At 54.5% G+C, this 21,813-nt stretch overlaps 2 protein-coding genes across 9 annotated transcripts in view; both read right to left on the reverse strand.

The window, feature by feature from the left end:
• TMEM184B (transmembrane protein 184B) overlaps positions 1-2,994 on the reverse strand; it is a 46,958-nt gene extending 43,964 nt beyond the window's left edge. For 2 of the 3 annotated variants that reach the window (XM_036102227.2, XM_036102224.2), the window contains exon 1: positions 2,852-2,994. The gene's annotated coding sequence lies outside the window, so the exon portion shown is untranslated. The remainder of the gene's footprint in view (positions 1-2,851) is intronic. The other variant, XM_078076622.1, reaches the window with a different exon arrangement.
• A 12,044-nt stretch (positions 2,995-15,038) lies between these two features.
• CSNK1E (casein kinase 1 epsilon) overlaps positions 15,039-21,813 on the reverse strand; it is a 33,242-nt gene continuing 26,467 nt past the window's right edge. For 4 of the 6 annotated variants that reach the window (XM_078076624.1, XM_078076623.1, XM_078076625.1 and 1 more), the window contains exons 8-12: positions 19,313-19,373; positions 18,318-18,510; positions 18,078-18,217; positions 17,255-17,320; positions 15,039-16,329 (exon numbers count right to left, since the gene is read on the reverse strand). In XM_078076624.1, the coding sequence (XP_077932750.1) occupies positions 17,304-17,320; positions 18,078-18,217; positions 18,318-18,510; positions 19,313-19,373 (411 nt within the window). In that variant the 3' untranslated portion in view covers positions 15,039-16,329; positions 17,255-17,303. Of the gene's footprint in view, positions 16,330-17,254; positions 17,321-18,077; positions 18,218-18,317; positions 18,511-19,312; positions 19,374-20,133; positions 21,793-21,813 lie in introns of those variants that run through there. The other 2 variants (XM_078076627.1, XM_078076628.1) reach the window with 2 other exon arrangements.

The raw sequence follows: 21,813 nt of genomic DNA on the forward strand, positions 1-21,813 counted from the left end.
TCCCAGGCCTCCATACCCCGTCCAGGGGCTCCTCATCCTTCCAGGTGCGGGCGCAGGGCACTTTGCTTCTAGGAAGACTTCCAGCACCCCCCGGGGTGAATGGGGGAAGAGCATGGGCTCTGAGGTCAGACTCTCTGGTTCAGAGCTCAGCTCCACCAACTACCTCCGCTCGAACGCCTAGGCTGACTCTCTACAAAGCAGAAGGTAACGATTCCCACCTCACCAGGTGGTGGGGGGATGAAACACAGTCATTCATCAAAGCACTCTGAACTGTGCCTGGCACACAGTAAGTGCTTAATAAACACGCTGTTGTTCCTATTGTCCTCTGCACCCCTTTAGGGCCTCTGTTTCAACCACAAGTAGAGCACTGTCTTGCGCGCATAGTCGTTACACAGCCAACCACAGCCTTTTGGGAGGCACCACCCACCACTGAGGACCCGGTCCCCTGAGGCCTAGCATGGAGCCTGGCACACAGTAGGACTTCAGCAAGTGCTTACTGCTCCCCGGTGAAGGTCTGTGGTAGGCCCCACACAGAGCTCTCCCAGGGCCCAGCTGCTGGCCTTCCACAACTCACACTCCCAATTCCCCAGGCTAAATGCCCCAAGGAGCAAGAAGGGCATTCGCTGTTACTCGGTTTCAAAACAATAAAGGGCTGCACTCTCTGTCTTACGGAGGCTGTTTCCACTCCAGGGAATTTATGGGGAGAAATGAGCACAGCGGGGACTGGAAATAGAGCTGAGCCCCTCTCGGGGAGAGAGGTGGGCTGGCCGGCCAGAAACCAGGAGCAAAACCTCAAAGGCAGAGGGGGAGCAAACAGCCTCCAGACAGAAGCCCAAGCTCCACAGAACTCGGCCAACAGGAGCGAAGTAGGACAAGGAGATCACTCACACCCATTCTGCCTTGAAGGTCTCCTTCCCACCCATTTGGAGAGCTTTGAAGGGGCTCCTTAACCCACCACCATGTGGGAGCAACTTACAACACATCCAGAACCCCAAGGGCTGCACAAAGGCACCCCAGCTTACCTATGGTCGAGGGGCAAGGGGTGGGGGAGGTGGGAATTCGCAGTGCCTTCTCCACCCACACAGGCTATTGGGCCCTCATGTCTGAATGGTCACTGTCTACACCCATCTACACCCTCCTCCCCGGTAGATGGGGAGGCCCTAGGCCAGGCACCAGGTCCCATTCATCTTCAGACACTGATGCCCCTAGCATGGTGCCTGGCATGTGGATTGTTCAGCCAGTTACAAGGCAGCAAGATCTGGCAGCAAGAGAGGTCCTGGCTCGAGGAAGACTCTATCCTGGCCTGCCATGTGCCACAGACAAGTGAGTCACGTACTCCCCCTGGGTCTCAGTTTCCTCAATTGCACACAGGGATGACAACAGCTCTGTACTCACACAGCCACTGAGAAAATTAACTGGGAAAACATGTGTGGTTAAGCACCAAAGACAAATGCTCGTCATCCTGCAAGCTTCAGCTCAGCTGTCCCCTCCCCGCACCCCCCCGTGTTGGAGTCTTTGCTGCTGGCCATGTTCCCCCTCTTCCAGCAGTGAGCCCGCACTGCACTCCCTCTATTGTTTTATATTTTTCACATCATTGCGATGACTCCTTTCTAAGTTTGATTCCCGCCACCGACCCGAGAGCTCCTGGAAGCCAGGGGCATCGTGAAGTGTGTGTCCAAGGCCTGACAAAATGGGCACACAGGTTGGGCTGCTAGGGCCCGCCCACCCCATGGTCCCAACACTGGGACCCTCTGACGAGATGTCCCGAGGTGAAGAGCCGAGGGGGCCCACCAAGCTTGCTGAAAAGGAACAAGGATGGGAAGGGATGCTGCACACATAACCCGTGAAGGAAGTCACACCTCTGAGACTCCTCCGCAGGCGCAGGTGAGCTTGTTTGCCGGGCTGACTCTGCAGCACACAGGCCCCCAGGGCACAGATTGCTGCTTCTTTCCTTACATAAAGCACCCAGCAGTCAGATAAATAATACATGGCCTTCACCTCACACACAGGTAAGCAGGCGTGCAAACACTTGCTTTGCGCCATGGTGCCCTGGGCGTGCGGGCACACCCATGCGTATGTGTATATGATATCCGGCCTTGCACGACCCAGAAAGGATATGGACTGGGAACAGATACCCAGGCCCACCCCCCGGCCCTGCCTTGCCATGGCCGGGAGTCAACTAGCACCAGACCTAAGCAGTGTGCCCACAGAGGAAATGTACAACCCACGGGATGGATACACACACCCTAAGCCGCCCTCTGTGGTCCCTTTCCAAACAAATATCTTTTGGAGCCCCAGGTTAGCCTTGGTGCCCCCCCAAGCAGCTGACTTGTATGCAAGGCGTGTGCACCGCGCATGCATGCATCCCCCAAAGGCCTGGCCAGGCCAACCATCCTCCCAGATCACAGCCACCCGCACAGGGCACGCATGCCTCCCCCACTCGGCGGTGCCAGGCGCCAGCACACCCACCGGGCTCACACAATCCCACTTGCAAAGGGCCTGTCCACCCGCCTTCCCTTTCCCCCGGCCACCCCCACAGGCAGGTCCAATTACACTCCAGGCGAGGGCCTGCCACGTTGGCCAGGAGGGGGCCAAGGCACACCCACGGGCGGCCCCGACCCCGCAGGGCGGGGAGGGGGCGCAGGGCGGGACGGGCTGGGAAGCGGACGCCCCCTTCCTCCTCGGCCGGGCCGGCCACCTCCATGCCTTCCCCCACCGGGAACCTGCGACCAACGCGACCCGTGGGGCACCCCCCCGCGCCAGCCTCCCCAAAACGGAGCAGCCCCCGCCCCCGGGAGCCCGCAGCCGCCCCCCTCAGGGCCTCCGGCTCGAGGCCGGCCGGGCCGGGTACCTCAGGAGCCCATGGCGGCTGCGGCGGTGGCGTGTGCGGACGGCGCGCGGCGGCCGGACTCTGCGGGCGGGGCGGGCGGGCTGGCGGCGCCGCAGCCCCGGTGTCTCGCCGCCGCCGGCGGGTCCCGGGCCCAGCGGAGTGCCGCCGCGGCGCGCCTGCGCACTGAGCACGCCTCCGGGGAGGGCGGGGCGGCAAGCGAGCGGCTGAGATCACCCGCCCGGCCTTAAAGGGGCCGCGCCCGAAACCCCCAGCCCGCCGCGGGGCGACGAGGGCGACCTCGGTTCTCCTGCCGCTCGCAAACAAACCGGCCAAGAGTCGTCGTCGCCCCCGCCTCAATTCGACTCCCCAACCCTACCCACCACAGAGCTTCTGGGGGTGCACGGACAGAGTCCTGGGCTCCAAGCTCTGCCCCCGACACTCGCGGGCTCTCTGGCACTTCACTTTTCTTAACCCTAATTTCCTCCATTTGGGCCTGTTTTGAAGATGGAACAATGTATAATGGCTATTTGTCGAGTGAAGGATGCGTGTGGAATTGTGAAATTAATGTGTACCGAAGTGCTGTATGCAATCACGCGAGATGAAATTGCAGAGCACAGAAAGAGACTCTCTTCCCATTCCACTTAGCGGCGCTTCATTCTTGCCCCGCCTGTCTCTGGGCGGCCTAACTAGCAAAATTTCTCTGATGTCATTCAAGCTGCCTACCCCATTGCTGTTTGCCAGGTCCACACCTTACTCAGGTTAACTGAAAAACAGAATCCAATCAAGTTCTGGCATTGGTGTGTTTGAGATCCCCAAATTTATTTATATCCCCTGCCCAGCCAGACTCCTCCCCTTAACTGTCTACTTAACACCTCATACTTGAGGTCCAGTAGGCAACTTCAAGTCAGTGTGCCTCCCAAACACATACAAACCTGCACCCTCACAGCCTCCCCCAACAGCGGTGGCAACTCTGTCTTTCCAGTGCCCAGGCCAGGACTCCTGGAGTCATCCCTGAATCCCTCCTCTCACCCCCTTACTCCACTGGAGCAGGAAATCCCTGGCTCTACCTGCAAAATATATCTAGACTCTGACCTTTTCCACCCCATCTCCACTGCTAACACCCTCATCCAGTTTCTGCCAAGGATCACTGCAATATCCTTGTTATAGACTGAATGCACCCGCCCTCCCAAATTCATATGCTGAAATCCTAGTCCAATATGATGGTATTGGAGGTGGGGACTTTGGGATGTCATTAGGTCATGAGGGTGGAGCCCTCATGAATGGGATTAGTGCCCTTACAAAAAGGATCCCAGAGAGCCCCCTAGCCTTTCTGCCATGTGAGAATAGAAGAGGTTGGCAGTCCGTAACCTAGGAGAGGGTTCTCACAGATCTCAATCTGCTGGAAGACAACCTGATCTCAGACTTACAGCCTCCAGAACTGTGAGAAATAAATTTCTGTTGTTGATAAACCACCCAGTCTATGGTAACCTGTTACAACAGCCCAAACTGACCAAGATTATCACAATGATTCTCCTAACCCATTTCCTTTTTCCAACCTCGCCCCAGGCTGTGTCAGTATAGGAACCAGAGGGATTCTTTTATTTTTAAATTTTTAAGAAGATTTTATTTACTGGGGCGCCTGGGTAGCTCAGTGTGTTAAGCGTCTGCCTTCGGCTCAGGTCATGGGATCCAGTCCCGCATTGGGCTCCTTGCTCAGCTGGGAGCCTGCTTCTCCCTCTGCCTGCTACTCCCCCTGCTTGTGCTCACGCGCTCTCTCTCTCTCTCTCTGACAAATAAATAAAAATAAAATCTTAAAAAAAAAACAAAACCTAAGTCAGAACATGGCAGTTTTTTTGCTCAAAAACCTCCATCACTTCCCCATTTCACTCTGGGTAAAAGCCAAAGTCCTTACAAATCCCTACAAAGCCTTGCTTGAGGTGGCATTCTGTGGACGCAGGCACGTCTCACCTCACTCCACCTCTTCTTTCCTCCACACTGACCTCTTGCTGTTCCGAGAACAAGCCAAGCACCCTCTGCCTCAAATCCTTTGCACTGGCTGTTCCATTTGCTAGGATCACTGTTCTTTCAGATATCCCAATGGTCCCTCCCTCATCTTCAAGGATTTGTTCAAATGTTCTCACTCAGTGAGGCCTTCCCTGGCCACCCTTAGTAAAATTGCCAAGCCCTTCACATGCGCTCCTGAGTCCCCTCTTACCATGCTCTATTTTTCCCCCATATCACTTAATTTCTATCATAATACATAGTTTGCCTGTTTTTCTGTCTTCCATCAGTAGAACATAAGCCCTATGAGGGCAAAGATGTTTATTCTTTTTGTTTCTTGATGTAATCCCAGTACTTAACACTGCGGCTGGCACAGAGAACACACTCAAAGAGCATTTGTCGAATGAATGAATATCTTCTAGAAAGAGTCCTGTAGAAAACTCCTTTCCCAGCCTCAGGTAAGAAGTTCCTCAGGGCTATCCCAACACATAGAACAAGCCTGCCAGTTGCATTAGGATCATCTGTTTATGACTGCCCAGTTCTCTGGGCAAAGTCCTTGTCCCAACCTCACTATTTCTTTTTTTTTTCTTTTTTTATTGTTATGTTGATCCCCATACATTACATCATTAGTTTTAGATATAGTGTTCCATGATTCATTGTTTGTGCATAACACCCAGTGCTCCATGCAGAACATGCCCTCCTCAATACCCATCACCAGGCTAACCCATCCTCCCCCCCCCAGAACCCTCAGTTTGTTTTTCAGAGTCCATCATCTCTCATAGTTCGTCTCCAACTTCACTATTTCTTATGCTTAGCATAGAAAGTTTACAAACCAGACACAATCCAACATCCACAGAGTGTTCAGGCCAAACCACACCCAAATTCAGGTTCTCGGCCCCTGCTTATCTTGGGTCTCAATTTACAGAGGCCCTAGGCTGGTGGGGGGCAGAGACAAGTGGTGGGTGTTTTCAGGCTTGGATTGCCAAAAAGGGCTTAAAGACAGAAAGTTACCTGGCCTGAGTGACAAGACAGGTCAGCAGGGGGCACTGGGAGCCCTGGTTGTTTGCTCCCTGCCTTTCCTCATCCTTTCCCCCAGGCTTTCCAAAATGAAGATCAACATGTATCCCCTTTGTCCCCTCCCAGCTCCATGCAATTGCCCACCCATCGAGGCTCAAAGACACTGATCATATCAGTCCCTTCCCTCCCTGCTTAGGGCCACTGCCCTGATTCAGGTCCCCTTACCTCTGGACAATTATAACACTTCTCCAGCCCATCAGTCACCTTTACACCTGCCCACTGGCTACAGAAGGCAGAATGCCTTTCTCCCCCCCCCCCCTCCAGCAAATAGCTACTCTTTCCTCAAAGACCAAATTAGAGGTCATCTTTTGATTCCTTCTTGATCCCCACCACCCCCATTTTCCCCATGCTGTTTTAATTAATTTCTCCTTAACAAAAAGTTGGAAATAGTCTGAAAGTCATCGAAGAATAGTTAAGTTCTGCTATATCCATACAATAGCCTATTGTGTCGATATTAAAATAGCCTCTTTATACATTTCTAATAACATGGGGAAACGATTAGGAACAATATTGAGTAAAAAGGAAGTAATAAATTTGCATGACAACCCGGTCTGAACTCTGTAAAAAAAAAAAAAAAAAAGGTTAGAAGAAAGATTGGAAGGAAGTATGACAAAATGTCAACAGTGTCAACAACATTTCTGAGTGGCAGGATTATATATCTTGGTTTGGTTACCTTCCCCCTCCCCCACCATCTTGTTTCTCTGTATTTTCCAAAATTTGTTGGCAAAAAGTATGTCATACTTTCAAAATAAGAAAAAAGGTTATTTAAAGAAATGATTTATTGTTCCCTTCTGTTTTCTTATCACGTGCATCATAAATTCAATTAAATGTATCTGTCTCCCCCATCAGACTGAGAACCTCTCAATGGTAGAGATCAGGCTGGGTTATCTCTGCATCCAAAATCTACTCCTAGCATTTGGTAGGGGAGTCCAGAAGGGAGAGCCAAGGCCTCAGCAGTGCAAGCTGATGAGTGGCCCAGAGCCCAGAGCACTCCGGATCCATTTACCTGCAGCCTCTGTGTCTCCTAAAGATGCTGTGGGAGACCTGGTCTGGAGCCCTGGAGAGACAGCATGGTGTGGCAGGCAGACCACAGACCTAGCTCCATTACTTCATAGCAGTGTACCTTAGGCATGTGGCTTTACCTCTCCGAGTCTCAGTTTCCCCATCAGTAAGTAGGTGGAAAGTAAGAACAACCCATTTGGCGGGATTGTCCTGAGAAATATATATGAGAATGTCAGCACAGTACTGTGAACACGGCTGATGATTGTGTTCCGGTCTACAGAACGTGACTGTTGAAGACCTAGCTAACTTTTTACCTGAATTAGACCCTTTTGGTTGCAAACAGATTGAAACGCAATTCAAGTTAAACAAAGAAAGTGAATTTATGGGCTCAATTAGGAAGTGAACAGCAGAGCTGGATTTGAGGCCTCACACACGGTCATTGGGACACTATGGCTCTCTGTCGTGTGTGTGTGTGTGTGTGTGTGTGTGTGTGTGTGTGAGCGCGCGCCTGTGCATTGACCTCATTCTCAGGTGGCCTTTCCCCCTAGTGACAATGGCAGAGTACCTCTTTCTCAAGAATTCTCAAAGTTTTGTCTCAGGAATGCCTCTGATTGGCCCATCTGGGTCATATTCCCATCTCTGAGCCAATCATTGTAGCCAGGAAATGCGGGGCTCCAATTGGCCAGGCCTAGATCATGGCCCTCCCCTGGAGCCAGGGGGTGGAGTCAGCCCCTTCTGAACCAAAAGTCTTGAGAGGGGAGGGTGGATGAGTCTCTTGAGGGAAATGCAATGTCCAGAAGAACCAGGAGAGCTGCTGGGGAAGAAAAACCCTCAGGTGTTCAGCAGCTCAGAACGCTGAAGTGGCTCTCCCAGGGTCACCCAGAAAGGATAGGGGCTGAGGTGTGACTGAAACAGCAGACACGGAGGGAACTAGGACAGAGCCATCAGGAGCGGGTGGCTCTTCGGAGACCTTTAGCCTGTGCTGTGGCCAAACCACTTGGTTCAAATCTCTCAGCTCCGCCACGGATAGGCTGTGAGACTTTGGGCAAATCACTTAGCTTCTCCGAGCCTCAGTTTCTTCATCTGTAAAATGGGGTTAATAACCGTACCCTCCTTTCAGGGCTGATGTGAGGATGAAATGACGTAACACAAGTAAGGCTGTTAGCACAGGGCCTGGCACATTATGAGCACTCAGTGTGTGTTGTTTTCAAATACAAGCAGTAAGAAGGCCATTTCTAAAATTCTTGTTTGGAACTGAAAACATAAACAGGCTCAAATGGGCTGATTTTGATTAAGCAAACCTGCTTCAAACACTGCCATCAGCGATTCCATTTCTAGGCAGCCATCTTTCATCTGGTGTCAGGGCGTTCACATCATCTGGAACATGCTGCTCACGCCTACCTCCACCCCGTTTCCCTTCCGCCCCTCCTTTCGGGTCCCTGATAAAACATCAGTTCCCCTGGACATGTCATTAAGGGGGGGGGGGCAATATCTAAGTACTGGATGTCTCATTTACACAAATATATATGTGCCTGTATATTTCTGGGGGGTACACATGTACGTGTGTGTATGATTTAGAATGCATAGCAAATTTCTGGAAGTCAGGAGAATGCTGTTCCTATAAATGGAGGGCAAAAAAAAGGACCAGGTCTTAATCATCTTTGCATCCCCAGAGCCTGACACACAGGAGCTGGCATCCTGTGCTTGTCATCACCTATAGGACGACTTCTACAATTTACTGAGCATTTACTATGTGCAGGCAATGTACTAAGCTCTTTATTATCTCAGCAAGCAGCAGTGACTGCCACTTGGCAGACGAGGAGGTGTTTGTGACATGAACCCAGGACCCATACCAGCCCCCACAGGGACTAGGAAAGTCAGGCAGCAAGAGAAAATGCTTCTGGGCGCCTGGGTGGCTCAGTTGGTTAAGCGACTGCCTTCGGCTCAGGTCATGATCCTGGAGTCCCGGGATCGAGTCCCACATCGGGCTCCCTGCTCAGCAGGGAGTCTGCTTCTCTCTCTGACCCTCCCCCCTCTCATGCTCTTTCTCTCTATCTCATTCTCTCTCTCAAATAAATAAATTTAAAAAAAAAGAGAGAGAGAAAATGCCTCTGACTTCATGCGACCTCTCTTGTAGTGGTGGTGACATTTGCGGGGAGGGGGGATGGATGGCCATCAGCAGAACAAGGCCATTTCTTGGAGACACCACCTGGGGGGTATGTGTATAAATCAGGGATGTGGCTGGGGATGATTTCCAGGTTGCTTTGAAAAAAGCCTGAGTTGGAGACACAGGAGAGAAGCTTCTTTTCCTGTCTCTCAGTCCCACGCACACATGCACACATCCACCTTTCCCTCTACTGTAGGTGAGGCCAAGTTCCACTTCTAATTTATCTAGCCAAAACGAACAAACAAGCAAATGAAAAGAGGCCAAAGAGAAGGATTTACCACCAATTTCCTTGGAGTTCCTAGGAACATGTCTCAGATTCTCTACAAAATCCCAGGTTGCAGCCAGCTTTCCTGGAACACTGCCGTGGGGTAGGGGAGGTCCCCCGCTCGTGGGGGGCAGGGGTGGGGAGGCCGGCAGGGAGCTGGGGAAGCAGGGTCCAGGGTTTTCTCAGAGATGCTTTAATGAGAGGGAGGAGAGGAGGAAGCGAGAGGCCGGGCTGGGCCGGCCTCGGAGCTACGGTGACTGGGTAACCCCAGATGGGATAACTTCAAAGGGGCCGCACCTTAATCATAGGTGCTTTGAAGATGCTGGGATGAAAAGCCTCGGGAGGTGTAATTACCTGCAATGCTATTCTCCCAGGGTCCTGCAGGGGTCCCCGGGCAGCCTCCCGGAGCCCCAGGGCTGGGCCCTCCGCTCTGCTCACCCCTGCAGCTGGCTGGGCTGCCCCTCCCCCCACCCAGCCCCACAGCCTCGGTGAAGGCAAGCCCTGCTGGGCAGCTTCCTGACCCTCAGCAGGCGTGGGACGCGGCCTCACACAGTCGGAAGGACAGAGAGATGCTGCTGGTGAGCGGCTAGGGTGAAAGAAGAGGTAGCAGGGAGGAGGAGGGGAGGGGACTGGTGTCACCATGGCAACGTGGATCCTGCACACCAGATGCCTCCTCCCTCACCGGCCAACAGGGCCCAGAGAAGTGTGGCTTGAGCCAGAGTCCTACGTGCCGGGGATCGGCCGTGTGAGGCCGCAGCTCGGGATGTGTTTACCCTTCGGACTGACTGTCGCGGTTCTGTGGGCGCTCGTGTGGTAGGCTCTGGGAAGGAGGATGTGACGCGGGGCTCGGCGTTCTGAGCTCCAACTATGCCCATATCTGTTTCTCAACCAGAGAGCGTGGATGGGGGAGCGGCAGAGGGAGAGAGGATGTTGGAGTAGAAGGCTTTTCCCTTCGCTGAAGCTCTGCTGGGGTGGCCCCCACTGGAGCAGGCTGCAGGGGTCCCCCCATCCACTCCCCCTGGGAGGCCCTGGGTTAGGGGGCCGCTAACTGCAGGTAGGAATGGAGCCGGGATGCCACCGCCCAGGAAGGAGCAGCGCAGTGACACGAGGGGCTTGCGCTTTTTGCGGGGGAAGTGAGTTCGCTGGAAGCCCTGCCCCTCCTTTTGTCCCAGGCCAGGTTCTCCCGGTGTCCCCTCCCCTCCCCACTCCTCCCAACCTGCTGCGGCCACTCACCGGTCCCCCTCCTCAAGGGTTCTTTGGCCTCCAATACTTGCCCGCCTCTTCGACCCTCAAAACCACTTGCTCCCACCTGCCCACCCAAGTAGGCGCCAGGCCCAGGCCTTCCTCTTCCCGTCAGGCTCCTGTGGGCACTGCCTCCTCCCGCCCCCTGCTCCGACTCTTGTCCCCCAGAGTCAGGTCACCTGCTGAGAGAATCTAGAAGAGTGGTGTCCTGTGTACGCAAGGGCGTGGGGGAATACGGACTGGGAAGGGGCTTGAGGGAACTTTCTGGAGTACTGCCAGTTGCCTACCTCCTCATCAGGTGATTACACAGGTGAATAGAAATGGGTGAAGAGTGATGGAGCTGACACTTAATATATGCGCATTTTTCTAAACTATATTCCAATTTTTTATTATTTTAATTTTTATTTTTTTAAAGATTTTATTTATTTGACAGAGATAGACACAGCGAGAGAGGGAACAGAAGCAGGGGGAGTGGGAGAGGGAGAGGGAGAAGCAGGCTTCCCATGGAGCAGGAATCCTGGACGTGGGGCTCGATCCCAGGACCCTGGGATCATGACCTGAGCTGAAGGCAGACGCTTAACGACTGAGCCACCCAGGCACCCCTATATTCCAATTTTTTAAAAAAAGGAACTAGGGCGCAATGGTCAGCCAGAACCTCTTTTTTTTGGCAGCCTCACCCCTGCCACTGCTCTTTTGAGTCCGCTGACCACTCCCTCCTTCCTGATGCCCTGCCCCAGCCCTGCCCCTCCCCCACTGGCCTCCCAGGCGCCCAGGCCTGTAACTCAGAGCCTCCGCGACTCCTCTCTCTCTCTCAGTGGGCACAGAACAGACCGTGTTCTGAAACGGTTCAGACATCTTTGCCTTCTGGAAGCCTCCTGCCTGGGTTGTGACCCCCCACTCCCTAACCCTTCTCCCTGCCTCCTTTCTCCATCTTCCAGTCTCCCTGCCCGCTGTTGCCAGATTCACATTCCTCAAGTTCACATCCACTGGGCCTTCTCCCCTAATCAGTCGTTTGGCACATTGCAGGTGTTGGCAGATGGAAGCCAGGCAGGTGAGTAGACACTGAAGTGGTCAAGCTAGTGGGGAATTACGGCTTCTGTATAGCATGATGATTCCCATTTTACAGATGAGAAAACCAGGGCTCAAGAAGAATGAGCTGCTGGGGTGCCTGGGTGGCTCAGTCATTAGGCGTCTGCCTTCGGCTCAGGTCATGATCCCACGGTCCTGGGATCGAGCCCCGCATCGGGCTCCCTGCTCAGCGGGGACCTGCTTCTCCCTCTCCCACTCCCCCTGCTTGTGTTCTCTTTCTCAAATAAATAAAATCTTAAAACAAAAACAAAAACAAAAACGGAATGAGTGGCTTCAGAGAAGAACATCCTTCTGCATCCTCACTTCTACAGAATCACCTCTGCCTCCTCCAGGGTCAGCTGCTGTGGATCTTCTCCCTCCCTCTCTCTTTGTGCTTGGAATTCTCTTAGTTCAAGCTAGTTCATACCTGTGCACCTTTTTTTTCTTTTTCTTTTTTTTTTTTAAAGATTTTATTTATTTATTTGACAGAGAGAGACACAGCGAGAAAGGGAACACAAGCAGGGGGAGTGGGAGCGGGAGAAGGAGGCTTCCCGCCAAGCAGGGAGCCTGATGCGGTACTCGATCCCAGGACCCTGGGATCACGACCTGAGCCGAAGGCAGACGCCCAACCGACTGAGCCACCCAGGCATCCCCATACCTGTGCACCTTTGCACATGCTATTTCCTTGGCTGGGGATGACTTTCCCCCACCTCGTTCCCCGGCAAACTGCTACTCACATTTCAAGGCTCAGGTCAAATATCTTCCAGACACCTTCCTTGATGACACCAGACATATTCCCTCCCTCCGTTGTTTCTAGTTCACACTGAACATCTCACACTGGATTCTGGATTGGGATGAGCCATTTGCTAGTCTGTGTCTTTCCCCTGCCTAGGCTGTGAGCCCCTGGAAGCCAAGGTCACACCTCATGTTTAAAATGTATAGTTACTGTTACTGAGCATTTACGAAGTGCCTGGCTATAGTGAAGGTTAAAGACATTGGCCATGAAGCCAGGCAGGTTTCTCTGTGCCTCAATGTCCTCATCTATAAAATGGGCATCATTATATACCAACCTCATAGGATTGTTCTGAGCAAAGGGTTGGGGTCAAGGTGTGGCATGGAGAGCCCTCAATGACCTCAGCCCTTACATACATTGTTCTGTGGTCTTATTTAATCCCACCACCCTCTGAAGCAGGTATTATCACCCCCATTTTACAGAGGAGAAAACCAGGACCCAGACAACACCCAAGGTCACAGAGGAGCCAAGCTGGCCCTCTGGACTCCAGCCCTGGCCCCCCTACCCTCACCCCTGCACTCCACTCCGCCTCGGCCCAGCACCTGGCATCCCTGGCATCCACACTAGCCCAGTCACTGTTTGTTTGTTGCATGAATGAAAATGATTCACCAAGTGGCATGTTTGCCCCCTCCAGTCTAGGCAAAATTTCTGGGCGATTATTTGGCATACTTAATAAAAATAAACTGTTTTCATGGTTGACACATCCCGGTCACTTCTGGCCTCACTAAATGTCGCTTCCTCAGGGACTGTCAGCCACTCCACTCCCATATACATGAGCTCGCCAAATAAGAAACAGGAAGAATGAACCAGAAACCAGCGAGGATCATGGGTAGGAGGGGCCGGGGGAGGGGCCAGGAACAGGAGTGATTCTCTGATTATAACTATTTATATAGCTTGACTCTCATGTAACATCTCCAAAAAATAAAATGAAAACAAGGGGCTGGGGGGGAGGGGAGAGCACTAACTCATTATTAAAATCAATACAATAACCAGAGAAAAGAATAATTTCAAGTTGCTTCTGGGCACTGTCCTCTGACAGGACACCCTTAGTGAGGTACATTCCAAGGACAATGAAACTCCCCCCCCAAACTGTAAAAACACCTCTTTACTCCATAGGTATACATTTAGTGGTAATACTAAAATTGGAATTTTTTTTAATTTTAATTTTTATTTTTTTAAAGATTTTATTTATTTATTTGACAGAGACACAGTGAGAGAGGGAACACAAGCAGGGGGAGTGGGAGAGGGAGAAGCAGGCTCCCCGCTGAGCAGGGAGCCCGATGCGGGGCTCGATCCCAGGACCCCTGGACCATGACCTGAGCCGAAGGCAGACACCCAACGACTGAGCCACCCAGGCGCCCCTAAAATTGGAATTTTAATGCAGCAAACAACACATTAGTGCTACTAGGTACTAAGATCTTCGCCGCGAAAGATTATTATATATAAAGATTTTCAAAAAAGATTCGCTCCCCTTGTATTTTCCCTTGGGGGCCTGTCGTTGGTAATGCCACATTTACTGTTTGACGTCAGGTATGTTGCCTAAAGGGTGCTGAGGGGAGGGCGCGGAGAGCGGGGGTGGGGGGGTAGGGGTCACTAACTCTCCCAGACGGCTTTCCTGGGCTTGGCTCCCATGTGCTGCCTATACCTTCGGGCCTCCTGGTAGTCCTTGGCTTTGAGTAACAACCCACCCCCATCTGTGATGGTTGTGAATAAGGACCCAGTTTTGCCTAAACCTTAGGTGGAAGGCCGGCAGGAGACCCTTCCCCAGGCCCGAGCCAGGCTGTGGGGTCGCAGGGTCTTTGAATGCCAGCACAGAAGGGACCTTCGTTCTGGGGGTTTGGGCTACGCCCAGGACTTCAAAATGCCCCTCAGGGAACCTCTCAGAGCCCTGGCCCTCTCTCCCCAGGTTGACTGATGAGTCAGGTGGCTTTGCTCTTGTCTCGCGGGCTGATTGTGGCAAACAGGGGCTCTGGGGTTAATGAGAAGTTGAAAAGTAAATTGTGTTGGATAAAGGTGAACTGACAGACAAATTCTTCTTTAAGCTGGCGAGACAAAGGCAGGCAAGGTGGAGGGCTGCTCCTTTATCAAGGCCCAGGCAGAAGGAAGCACCCATGGTCCCTGGTGGCACAGCCGGAACTCGACTCCAGGACCCTCACTCACAGGGCTCCCTGGTCCGTGGTGGGGTTTGAATCCTGGTTCTGCTGCCAGGGAGTTAGCTGTATGACCTTGGGCAAGTCACTTTACTTGTACACTGTTTCCCCATCTGAAGGCAGGGAGATTAATAGGACCGAACTCAGAATTCTTGTGTATATAAGATCCTGCTGTGAAGAGGGCTTGGAACCTTCCTATGCAGTGTGGTCCTGGGCGAGCGGCAACCCCTGGACCTTGTGAGGATGGACACCAGTCCTCCTGCGGCTGAATCTGCACTTGAATGAGGTCCCAGCTGGAGTGTCTGCAGTTTTTTGAAATACTGGTTTAAAATAACCCCGGGGAGGCACCAATCACTGGCCGAGTCACCCCCCCCACCCACTCCCAGGGCTGCTGGGGAGAACCCCACCCCCCCAGCAAAGAGGTGGACCAAGGGCTACCCATGTCACTTTATCCTTTGCTACTTTATTACTTCAAATTAACAACCACAATAAAGCTCAAAAAAGTCCAATATTTACACAGGAAAAAAGTACAAAATTCCCCCCAAAGTTCTTCAGTATTTTTTTTTTCAGTTTTTTAAATTACAAAGTAATAAAAAGCTTTGCTCTTTAATTAAAAAAAGAAAAAGAAAAAGAAAAAAAGGGGAAAAAGAGGTAAATAAATTAGGAAATACACACACGGAGAAAACAAACAAAAATAAAGTAAAACTGGGTGTTAACTAGGAGGGGTGGATAAATCCAGTGCCCAGCCCTGACCCCAGGCTCCTCCGAGAGAGAGAGAGAGAGAGAGAGAGAGAGAGAGAGAGAGAGAGAGAGAGAGAGATAGGCAGAACACGGGGAGGGTGGGGTGCCAGGTGAGTGTCAGGACTGGAGAATTAATTTATAACCCAGGAGCCGGATGCTTTCTGGAAGTAGTCTCCACGGATTCTGCCCTAAGACCAGGGAAAGGGGATGGGGCTGCCACGGGCTGCTGATAGTCTCAGGGGTTGGTAGTGGCAAGGACCCTCTGTGCTCTTCTCGAGGGCCATGGAAGTCACTGCCTACCCCTGTGTCCTTGTTAGGAGGATGAGAACCGAAAAAAGTCCGCCTGGCAGGCGGGGCGAGGCACCTGCTGTCCTGGGAGCTTCACATACAGACACACACGCACACAAGGAGTCTCAGCCCCCACCACCTCGCCACCCATTCCTCAAAGTCTTCTTGGAGAGGCAAAGAAGAGACCCAGACGTTCAGGGGTCACTGGAAAAAGCCCGACACAGAAATTCGGCCACAGTCATCTCGGGGCAGTAGGAGCTGTGCCTGTCTCCTGGGGTCCTGCGGCTCAAGAGCTCCCAGTGGGATCTGCCCCCGACCAACCACACCATTCCCCCGGCTCCTCAGGCCACCTCTTGATGGCACCTGAGGACCAGCTGCATCTCCAACACAGGGACAGCCCCTCCCGGCCGGTGCCCGTGTGGGCTGGGGCGGGCCGTGGCGTCTGGCGAGCATTTGGCAGCCTGAAGATTGTGGACAGCGGGAAACGCATAGGGACAAGAATCCTCTGTGCTGAAGGCATCCCATCTTCTTGCCGTTGGCAAAAAAAAAAAAAAGAAGAAGAAGAAAAAAAAGAAAAAGAAAAAAAAAGAAAAGAAAATCCATCGTCGGTTTTATGCTGGGTTTTTTTCTTTTTGTTCTTTTGAGTGGTTTTTTTCCCCATCTTTTTGTTGTTGTTGTTTTTTAAAAGAAAATACAGTGAAGACACTAGAAGGGAGAGAGAAGACAGATCAGGTGCATGTCTGCCTCTGGCCACCCATCCGCCAGACCACCTGCAGTCCCCACGCTCCTGTCCCGAGGCTTTGAGCTGGTCCCTCTCCAGGGACATAGTGGGTGCTCCATTTTCATGGGAAGAACAAAATCTCTCTCCCTCCTCTGGCCTCTCGGTGAGCAGCCATACGTCCGCCCCACTCTGCCATGGAAGGACTGGTTCCTGGACCTGACAGCTGGTGAAGGCGAGCCCTGTTTCACACCCCAGCTCTAGGTGTGGAATGAATTTCTGCAAAGCACCTCACGCTCAGGATGTCCTGGTGTGAGGCCAAGCCGGTGAAGCCCCTGCGTGGGAGCTCAGACACTTCCCTATTCCCCAGGGAGCTCAGACATTTCCCCCCCCCCCACAGACCCCCCGAGAACCTCCACCACCTCTGCTTCCCCAAGCCAGGCCCCAGAAGAGAGACTTGCTGTACAGCACCTCAGGCCCACACGTGGCCATGGAAGTCCCTTTGAGGTTCACGCTGGCCACTCTGAAGGCCACCAGGGCCTTCTCTTACAGCTGATAAACTCCCAAGCAGGTGACCCTATTCTAAGTGGTAACAGCCCAGGGGCTGAGGCAGGACTAAAGGCCTGGGGGAGGTGAGGGTGTGGGCCCCGGGACTGTCTCTGCTAAGAACTAACTCTGCAGACTATTTTAAGGATGGAAGACTGGTCTGAGGGCAGAGGAAGGGTTCTTCCAGCAGCAATTAGCTGGTATGGGCCAGGCGAGTCAAGTAGCTCTGAGGTGAATTCTCTCAAGAGCTGCTGATTTGGGGTGGAATGAATTTCCCTACCACTCCACAACACACACTCCTCTCCTCCCGGAGCCATGGGTGTTTCTAGACCTGGCTGGGCTGCGTCTGCACCACTGTTGACTCACCTAAGCAAATACTGGTCCGATGGTGGCTCTTCCTCACTTCCCGAGATGGTCAAATGGCACGCTTGTCTTTGGGAGGAGGCACAAAGGTAGAGAGAGGATAAGCTGCTAATGATGCAGTCTAGCAAGTCTCCCCTTACCGTGGAGCTCTGCGCCCGCCCCCACCGCCCCTGCAGCCAAGGGAAGGGGGTGTGTGTGACCTCAATGACCCTAGAAGGCAGCTGCTTCGTAGACAAGAACATTGCCCAGAGAGGCAAAGTAGCTGCTCCGGGCCACACACACATCAGGGCCACCAGACTCCCAGCTCGTGGCCCGTCCTGAGGCTCACCCACCACAAGCAAAAGGACCAAAGCAGGTCTCCTGCCCGCCTCTGCCAAGACACCTTCCCTGGGCAAACCACAGACTCCCCCTTCCCAACTTTCCTAGTCTAAATGTGGTCCCAAGTGGGGCCACCAGCAGAATCTGCCCATCCCTCCATCCTGTGCTGACCGGGCCCCGAGGGGGACTTCGTGATGGCCCGGACCACGAGCCCCTCCTCCGTGAGCTCCCTGCTGCCCACCCGGACTGGGCCCCGGTCCTGAAGGCAGGATCCCAGCACCACCACCTGCTGGGGGAAGCGACTTCTCTGAGCCTCAGTTTCTACTTTGCTCACTGGGGCTAAGCCAACCTCAGGAGATTAAAAGAAGCCAAGGCCCTGCTCAACTAAAGGGGCCGCTCCAAGGTTATCGGAGAGGCGAGAACAGAAGTGCCAGCCCGGACTCCCTCCAGACCATGGCCCCTGGGCACAGTGGTGAGGCACGGGAGGGCTGGAGTGAGTGCAGCTCACCTGTGAGGCTGAAATCCGGGAGACCTCTTGCCGCCCAGTGAGGTCGGAGGATGAGACGTTGGCAGGTGCACCCCTGTGTAGCCTCATGCTCACCTTCCTCTCTCTGTCGACTCGTGAGATCGCTCTGGGAGAAGTATTGCCTAGAGGGGGAGAAGCAGGGGGAGGCCACCCTCAGTGTCCGGGTCCCCGGCTGCCCTGGCCCCCCTCGGGCCCAGCCCACTGCGCAAGATCCCCGCTCACCAGCTTGCTGGATGCGGGAGGCTGGGGTGGAAGCCACAGGCTCGGCAGCACTGCGGAGCCGGTTGGCGGTGGCCCCCGTGGGTGGGCCAGGGGGCAGGGCTCGGGTTGCGGATCCCCGGAGCTGTCCCATCCTCTCCTCGCGCTCGTGTTCTCGCCGCTCCCGGTCCACGTCCTCGGGGTTCCGGGCTGCGCCCTGTGGGGACGAGATGAGACCTGGTCAGGCCTGTGAGGTCATGGTGCTCGGAGATCCAGCATTCCCGCAGCGCAGAGCATGGGGAAAGAGGCTGGGTGGGCACCTGGGGAAGATGCAGCTCAGAAACCCTCTGGTCCAACCTCCTCCCCACAAGGCAGGAAGCCCGAGAGGACTGGAAATGACCCCCAATCACACAGTACAGAGAAACAAAGCCACACAACCACCCGGAGGAAGGAGGAAGCTGGGTCTGAGGAGCAGGGCGAGGTCACTCTGCCCTGGTCTCATGGGGCTAAGGCAGAGCTGGGAGGGTTAATGCCCCAGAATGTCCAAGGGCACTCCTTGGCCCTCCCAACCTGGGCCCCTACTGTGTTCCGAAGCCCTCAGCCCCTCAAAGTTTCCAAACAAGCAGGGCAGGTGTTCAGAGATCCAGAAAAAGAGGAACAGGCTAGCTAAAAGGCAAGGCCAGCGTTTGAACCAGGGCACCAGCCAGGGGATTTGTCAAAGGCTGTTCTTCCCCTGTCCCTGGACCGGGCAATGACTTCTGGCAGGTGCTGTGGGGGAGGCCCGGGGACTCACACAGATGCTGCTGGCCCTGGGACAAGACAGGAGCTCAGGGGGAGCTCGAGGAAGAATGGGCTAGATGCCCTGTGGAGGAAAAAGAGGTCCAACAGGGAGGCTGGGGCGGAAGGGTTCCGTGAGCCCCCAGGGCCTTCCCTTCAGCCACTGCCACCCCAGTGCAGGAGGAAAGGAGAAAGGCTCAGAGAGAGGAGCATGGCGTGGGAGCGGCACCTGGCCGCATTACCTAGTTGGTCCCGGGGTCGTCCACAGGGAAGGGCAGGGGGCTGGCATGAGGGGGGCCGCATCTGTGGAGGAGAGAGCTGCAGGCTGAGTGGGGGGCCTGTTCACGGGCCATGGGGTGCAGACTCCTGCAACCCTGTCTCTCTCCCAGGGACCTGGCAAAGAAGGCCCTGCTGTCCTTGGGGCATGAGGGCTGGGGGCGGCCCTTGCCTTTAAGCAACTCCAGGAGATAGGGACTAGGGATCAGAATGATCTCTGAATCCTAGTGAGGAATCGAGGCCCGAGGAGCCCTCATGACCCTGTGTGGGGTCACACAGCTCAGGACAGGGCCAGGGTCTGAATCCAGGCCTCTGTCACCCAATCCTACTCTGCACCCCCAGAGGACTTAGGAGGGACGCACATCCCCAGCCTTCCCACCCACAAGCCTGTCTGGGCAGGCCTGGAACCGCCAGGGCGCTAGGTCCTGACTCCAGTACCACCCCCCCAAGTCCACCCCCCCGGCCCCGGACTCCCACTCAGTGATAGGACGGCAGAGAGCATCTCAGCCAGAAGCAGAGCAGGCCCGTGTTAAGAGCTGCAGCTCCGCTCAGGAAACCTGCGGGCTGGGCAGGGACGAGCTCATCCCCGGCCTGGGCCAACTGAGGCTGGTGAAGCCAAAGAGTCTGCTCAGAGGAGTACAGCCCTGGGCTGAGCGAGTGCGCAGAGGGCTGGAGCCCCTGCCCCTGGTGACCCCAGCAGGCTCGGGTCAAGGCCAACCCCAGAGCAGGAGGAGCTACTCTCCACATTTCCATCCAACCAGTGACGCCTCAAGAATTGCACACCAGGGAGGTTTCTTGGCTTTTATTTGCCCACAGAAAACACAAAAGGTCAACATCAAAGTCACACAAGCAACCAGCCCTGTTGTGCGGACCCCTGTCCTTGGCTACACCGAGTCTCCTCCTGGCCTGCTGGTTGGACCTCGGAACACAGTGGCTCCGTGTGCTGACGGCAACGTCCCAGGCTCCGGGGATCCAGGGATTCTGGGGCCCTGATGCTACACGGGGTGGCCACTTCAAGGACAGACGCTCTCAGTCAGGGGTGGGATCCTTCCCACAGGAGTCCGTAGCCCTTGGTGCCCAGCATGGTGTCCAGTCCCTAGGTAAGTGCTGGTAATGGCACCAGAGGCCTGGCCTTGGGGTGAAGACACGGAAGGTCCCCATTGCATGTCTGCAGATGCTTCCGCCAACAGGCAGGTGGAGATGGTGGAGTTCACCGTGGTGGTGATGGGGTCAAAGGCGCCCAGTGATCCAGTCCAGGCCCTCAGGTCAGAGATCGGTGCAGAATAAGGCTGTGGGTACCTCTGCTCAGCTTCTGACTCTAGAGCCTGCCTCAAAGGGGACCCCAGGAAGGGGTCAGGGTGCCAGCAATGGGCAGGGAGGGTGCTCGTGGCCTGGCTTGAGATGAGATCTTGTCAGCTGGATGGTTCCACGAGAGGTTCTAGGAGGAGCCATCTAGAGGAGCACTGTCCCACAGAACTTTCTGTGATGATGGAAACGTTCACGTCTGCCTCGTTGGACAGGAAAGCCACTGACCGGCCACATGTGGCTGCTGACAACTTGAAACGTAGCAAATGTGACTGAGGAGCTACATTTTCAGCTTTGATTAATTTTAATTAATTAAAAATTAGCCACACATAGCCAGTGGCTACCATATTGCATGGTGCAAGCCTTGACAACATAAAACCCATTCTTGGAGCTACACTGAGCGGAAGGGCCAAGCCCATCCCTGAAGCCGACCCAGGGATGACTTTCTACACGGATGAGTGAGTGCCCGGTGTCCAGATGCCCTGAGCAATGAATGCCCTTTGGCGAGAAGATCTGGCCCTTGGCCCTCGGCCACACTCCCACCTGGAAGGTCTGGGGTGCAAGGTGCCCCACTGCCCATCGCCCACCCCCACCCCTCGAGTCCCCTGGCCCGTGGGACCATGGCTCTCCGCCCGACCTCTGTCGAACTCCTTAGGGAACAGTACCCAGCGCTGACCCCCACGTCCAGGAGAATAAGCCCTCGGGTCCTGAGCATCTGACGTCCGCCACGAAAGGAGAGGCACACCAGCATGAAGCGCGGTACAGGTGAGGGGCGTTTAATGAGTTCAAGTTCAATACAGAGGCCACCGTCGGGGTCTTGCTGAAGCCGCTCCCGGTGCCCGTTCCCACCAGGCCCTCCAGGGCAGTGAACATTGTCCCTCCTTCAGGCTCGGTTCATCAGGCAGCTGATTCATCCCCAAGAATCTCACGGCAGGGCCTTCACCACTCCCTCTCCACTGCACCCCACCAGGCCAAGGGACACCTCCTCAGGCCTGGCCCCGATGGGCTCAGACACACCTGGTGACGTCAGAACTGGGGCCCCGGAGTCCAGACCACAGGCCAGTAGTTTTGGGGGGGCAGCTCCTCCACCTCCTCCAGGGGCCTATCTGGAGGGCCCTGGGTGCCCAGGGGCGCCGGGCACCTGGAAGGGACAGAGAGCACA

This window comes from Halichoerus grypus, chromosome 6, assembly GCF_964656455.1.
Source record: "Halichoerus grypus chromosome 6, mHalGry1.hap1.1, whole genome shotgun sequence".
Taxonomy (NCBI): domain Eukaryota; kingdom Metazoa; phylum Chordata; class Mammalia; order Carnivora; family Phocidae; genus Halichoerus; species Halichoerus grypus.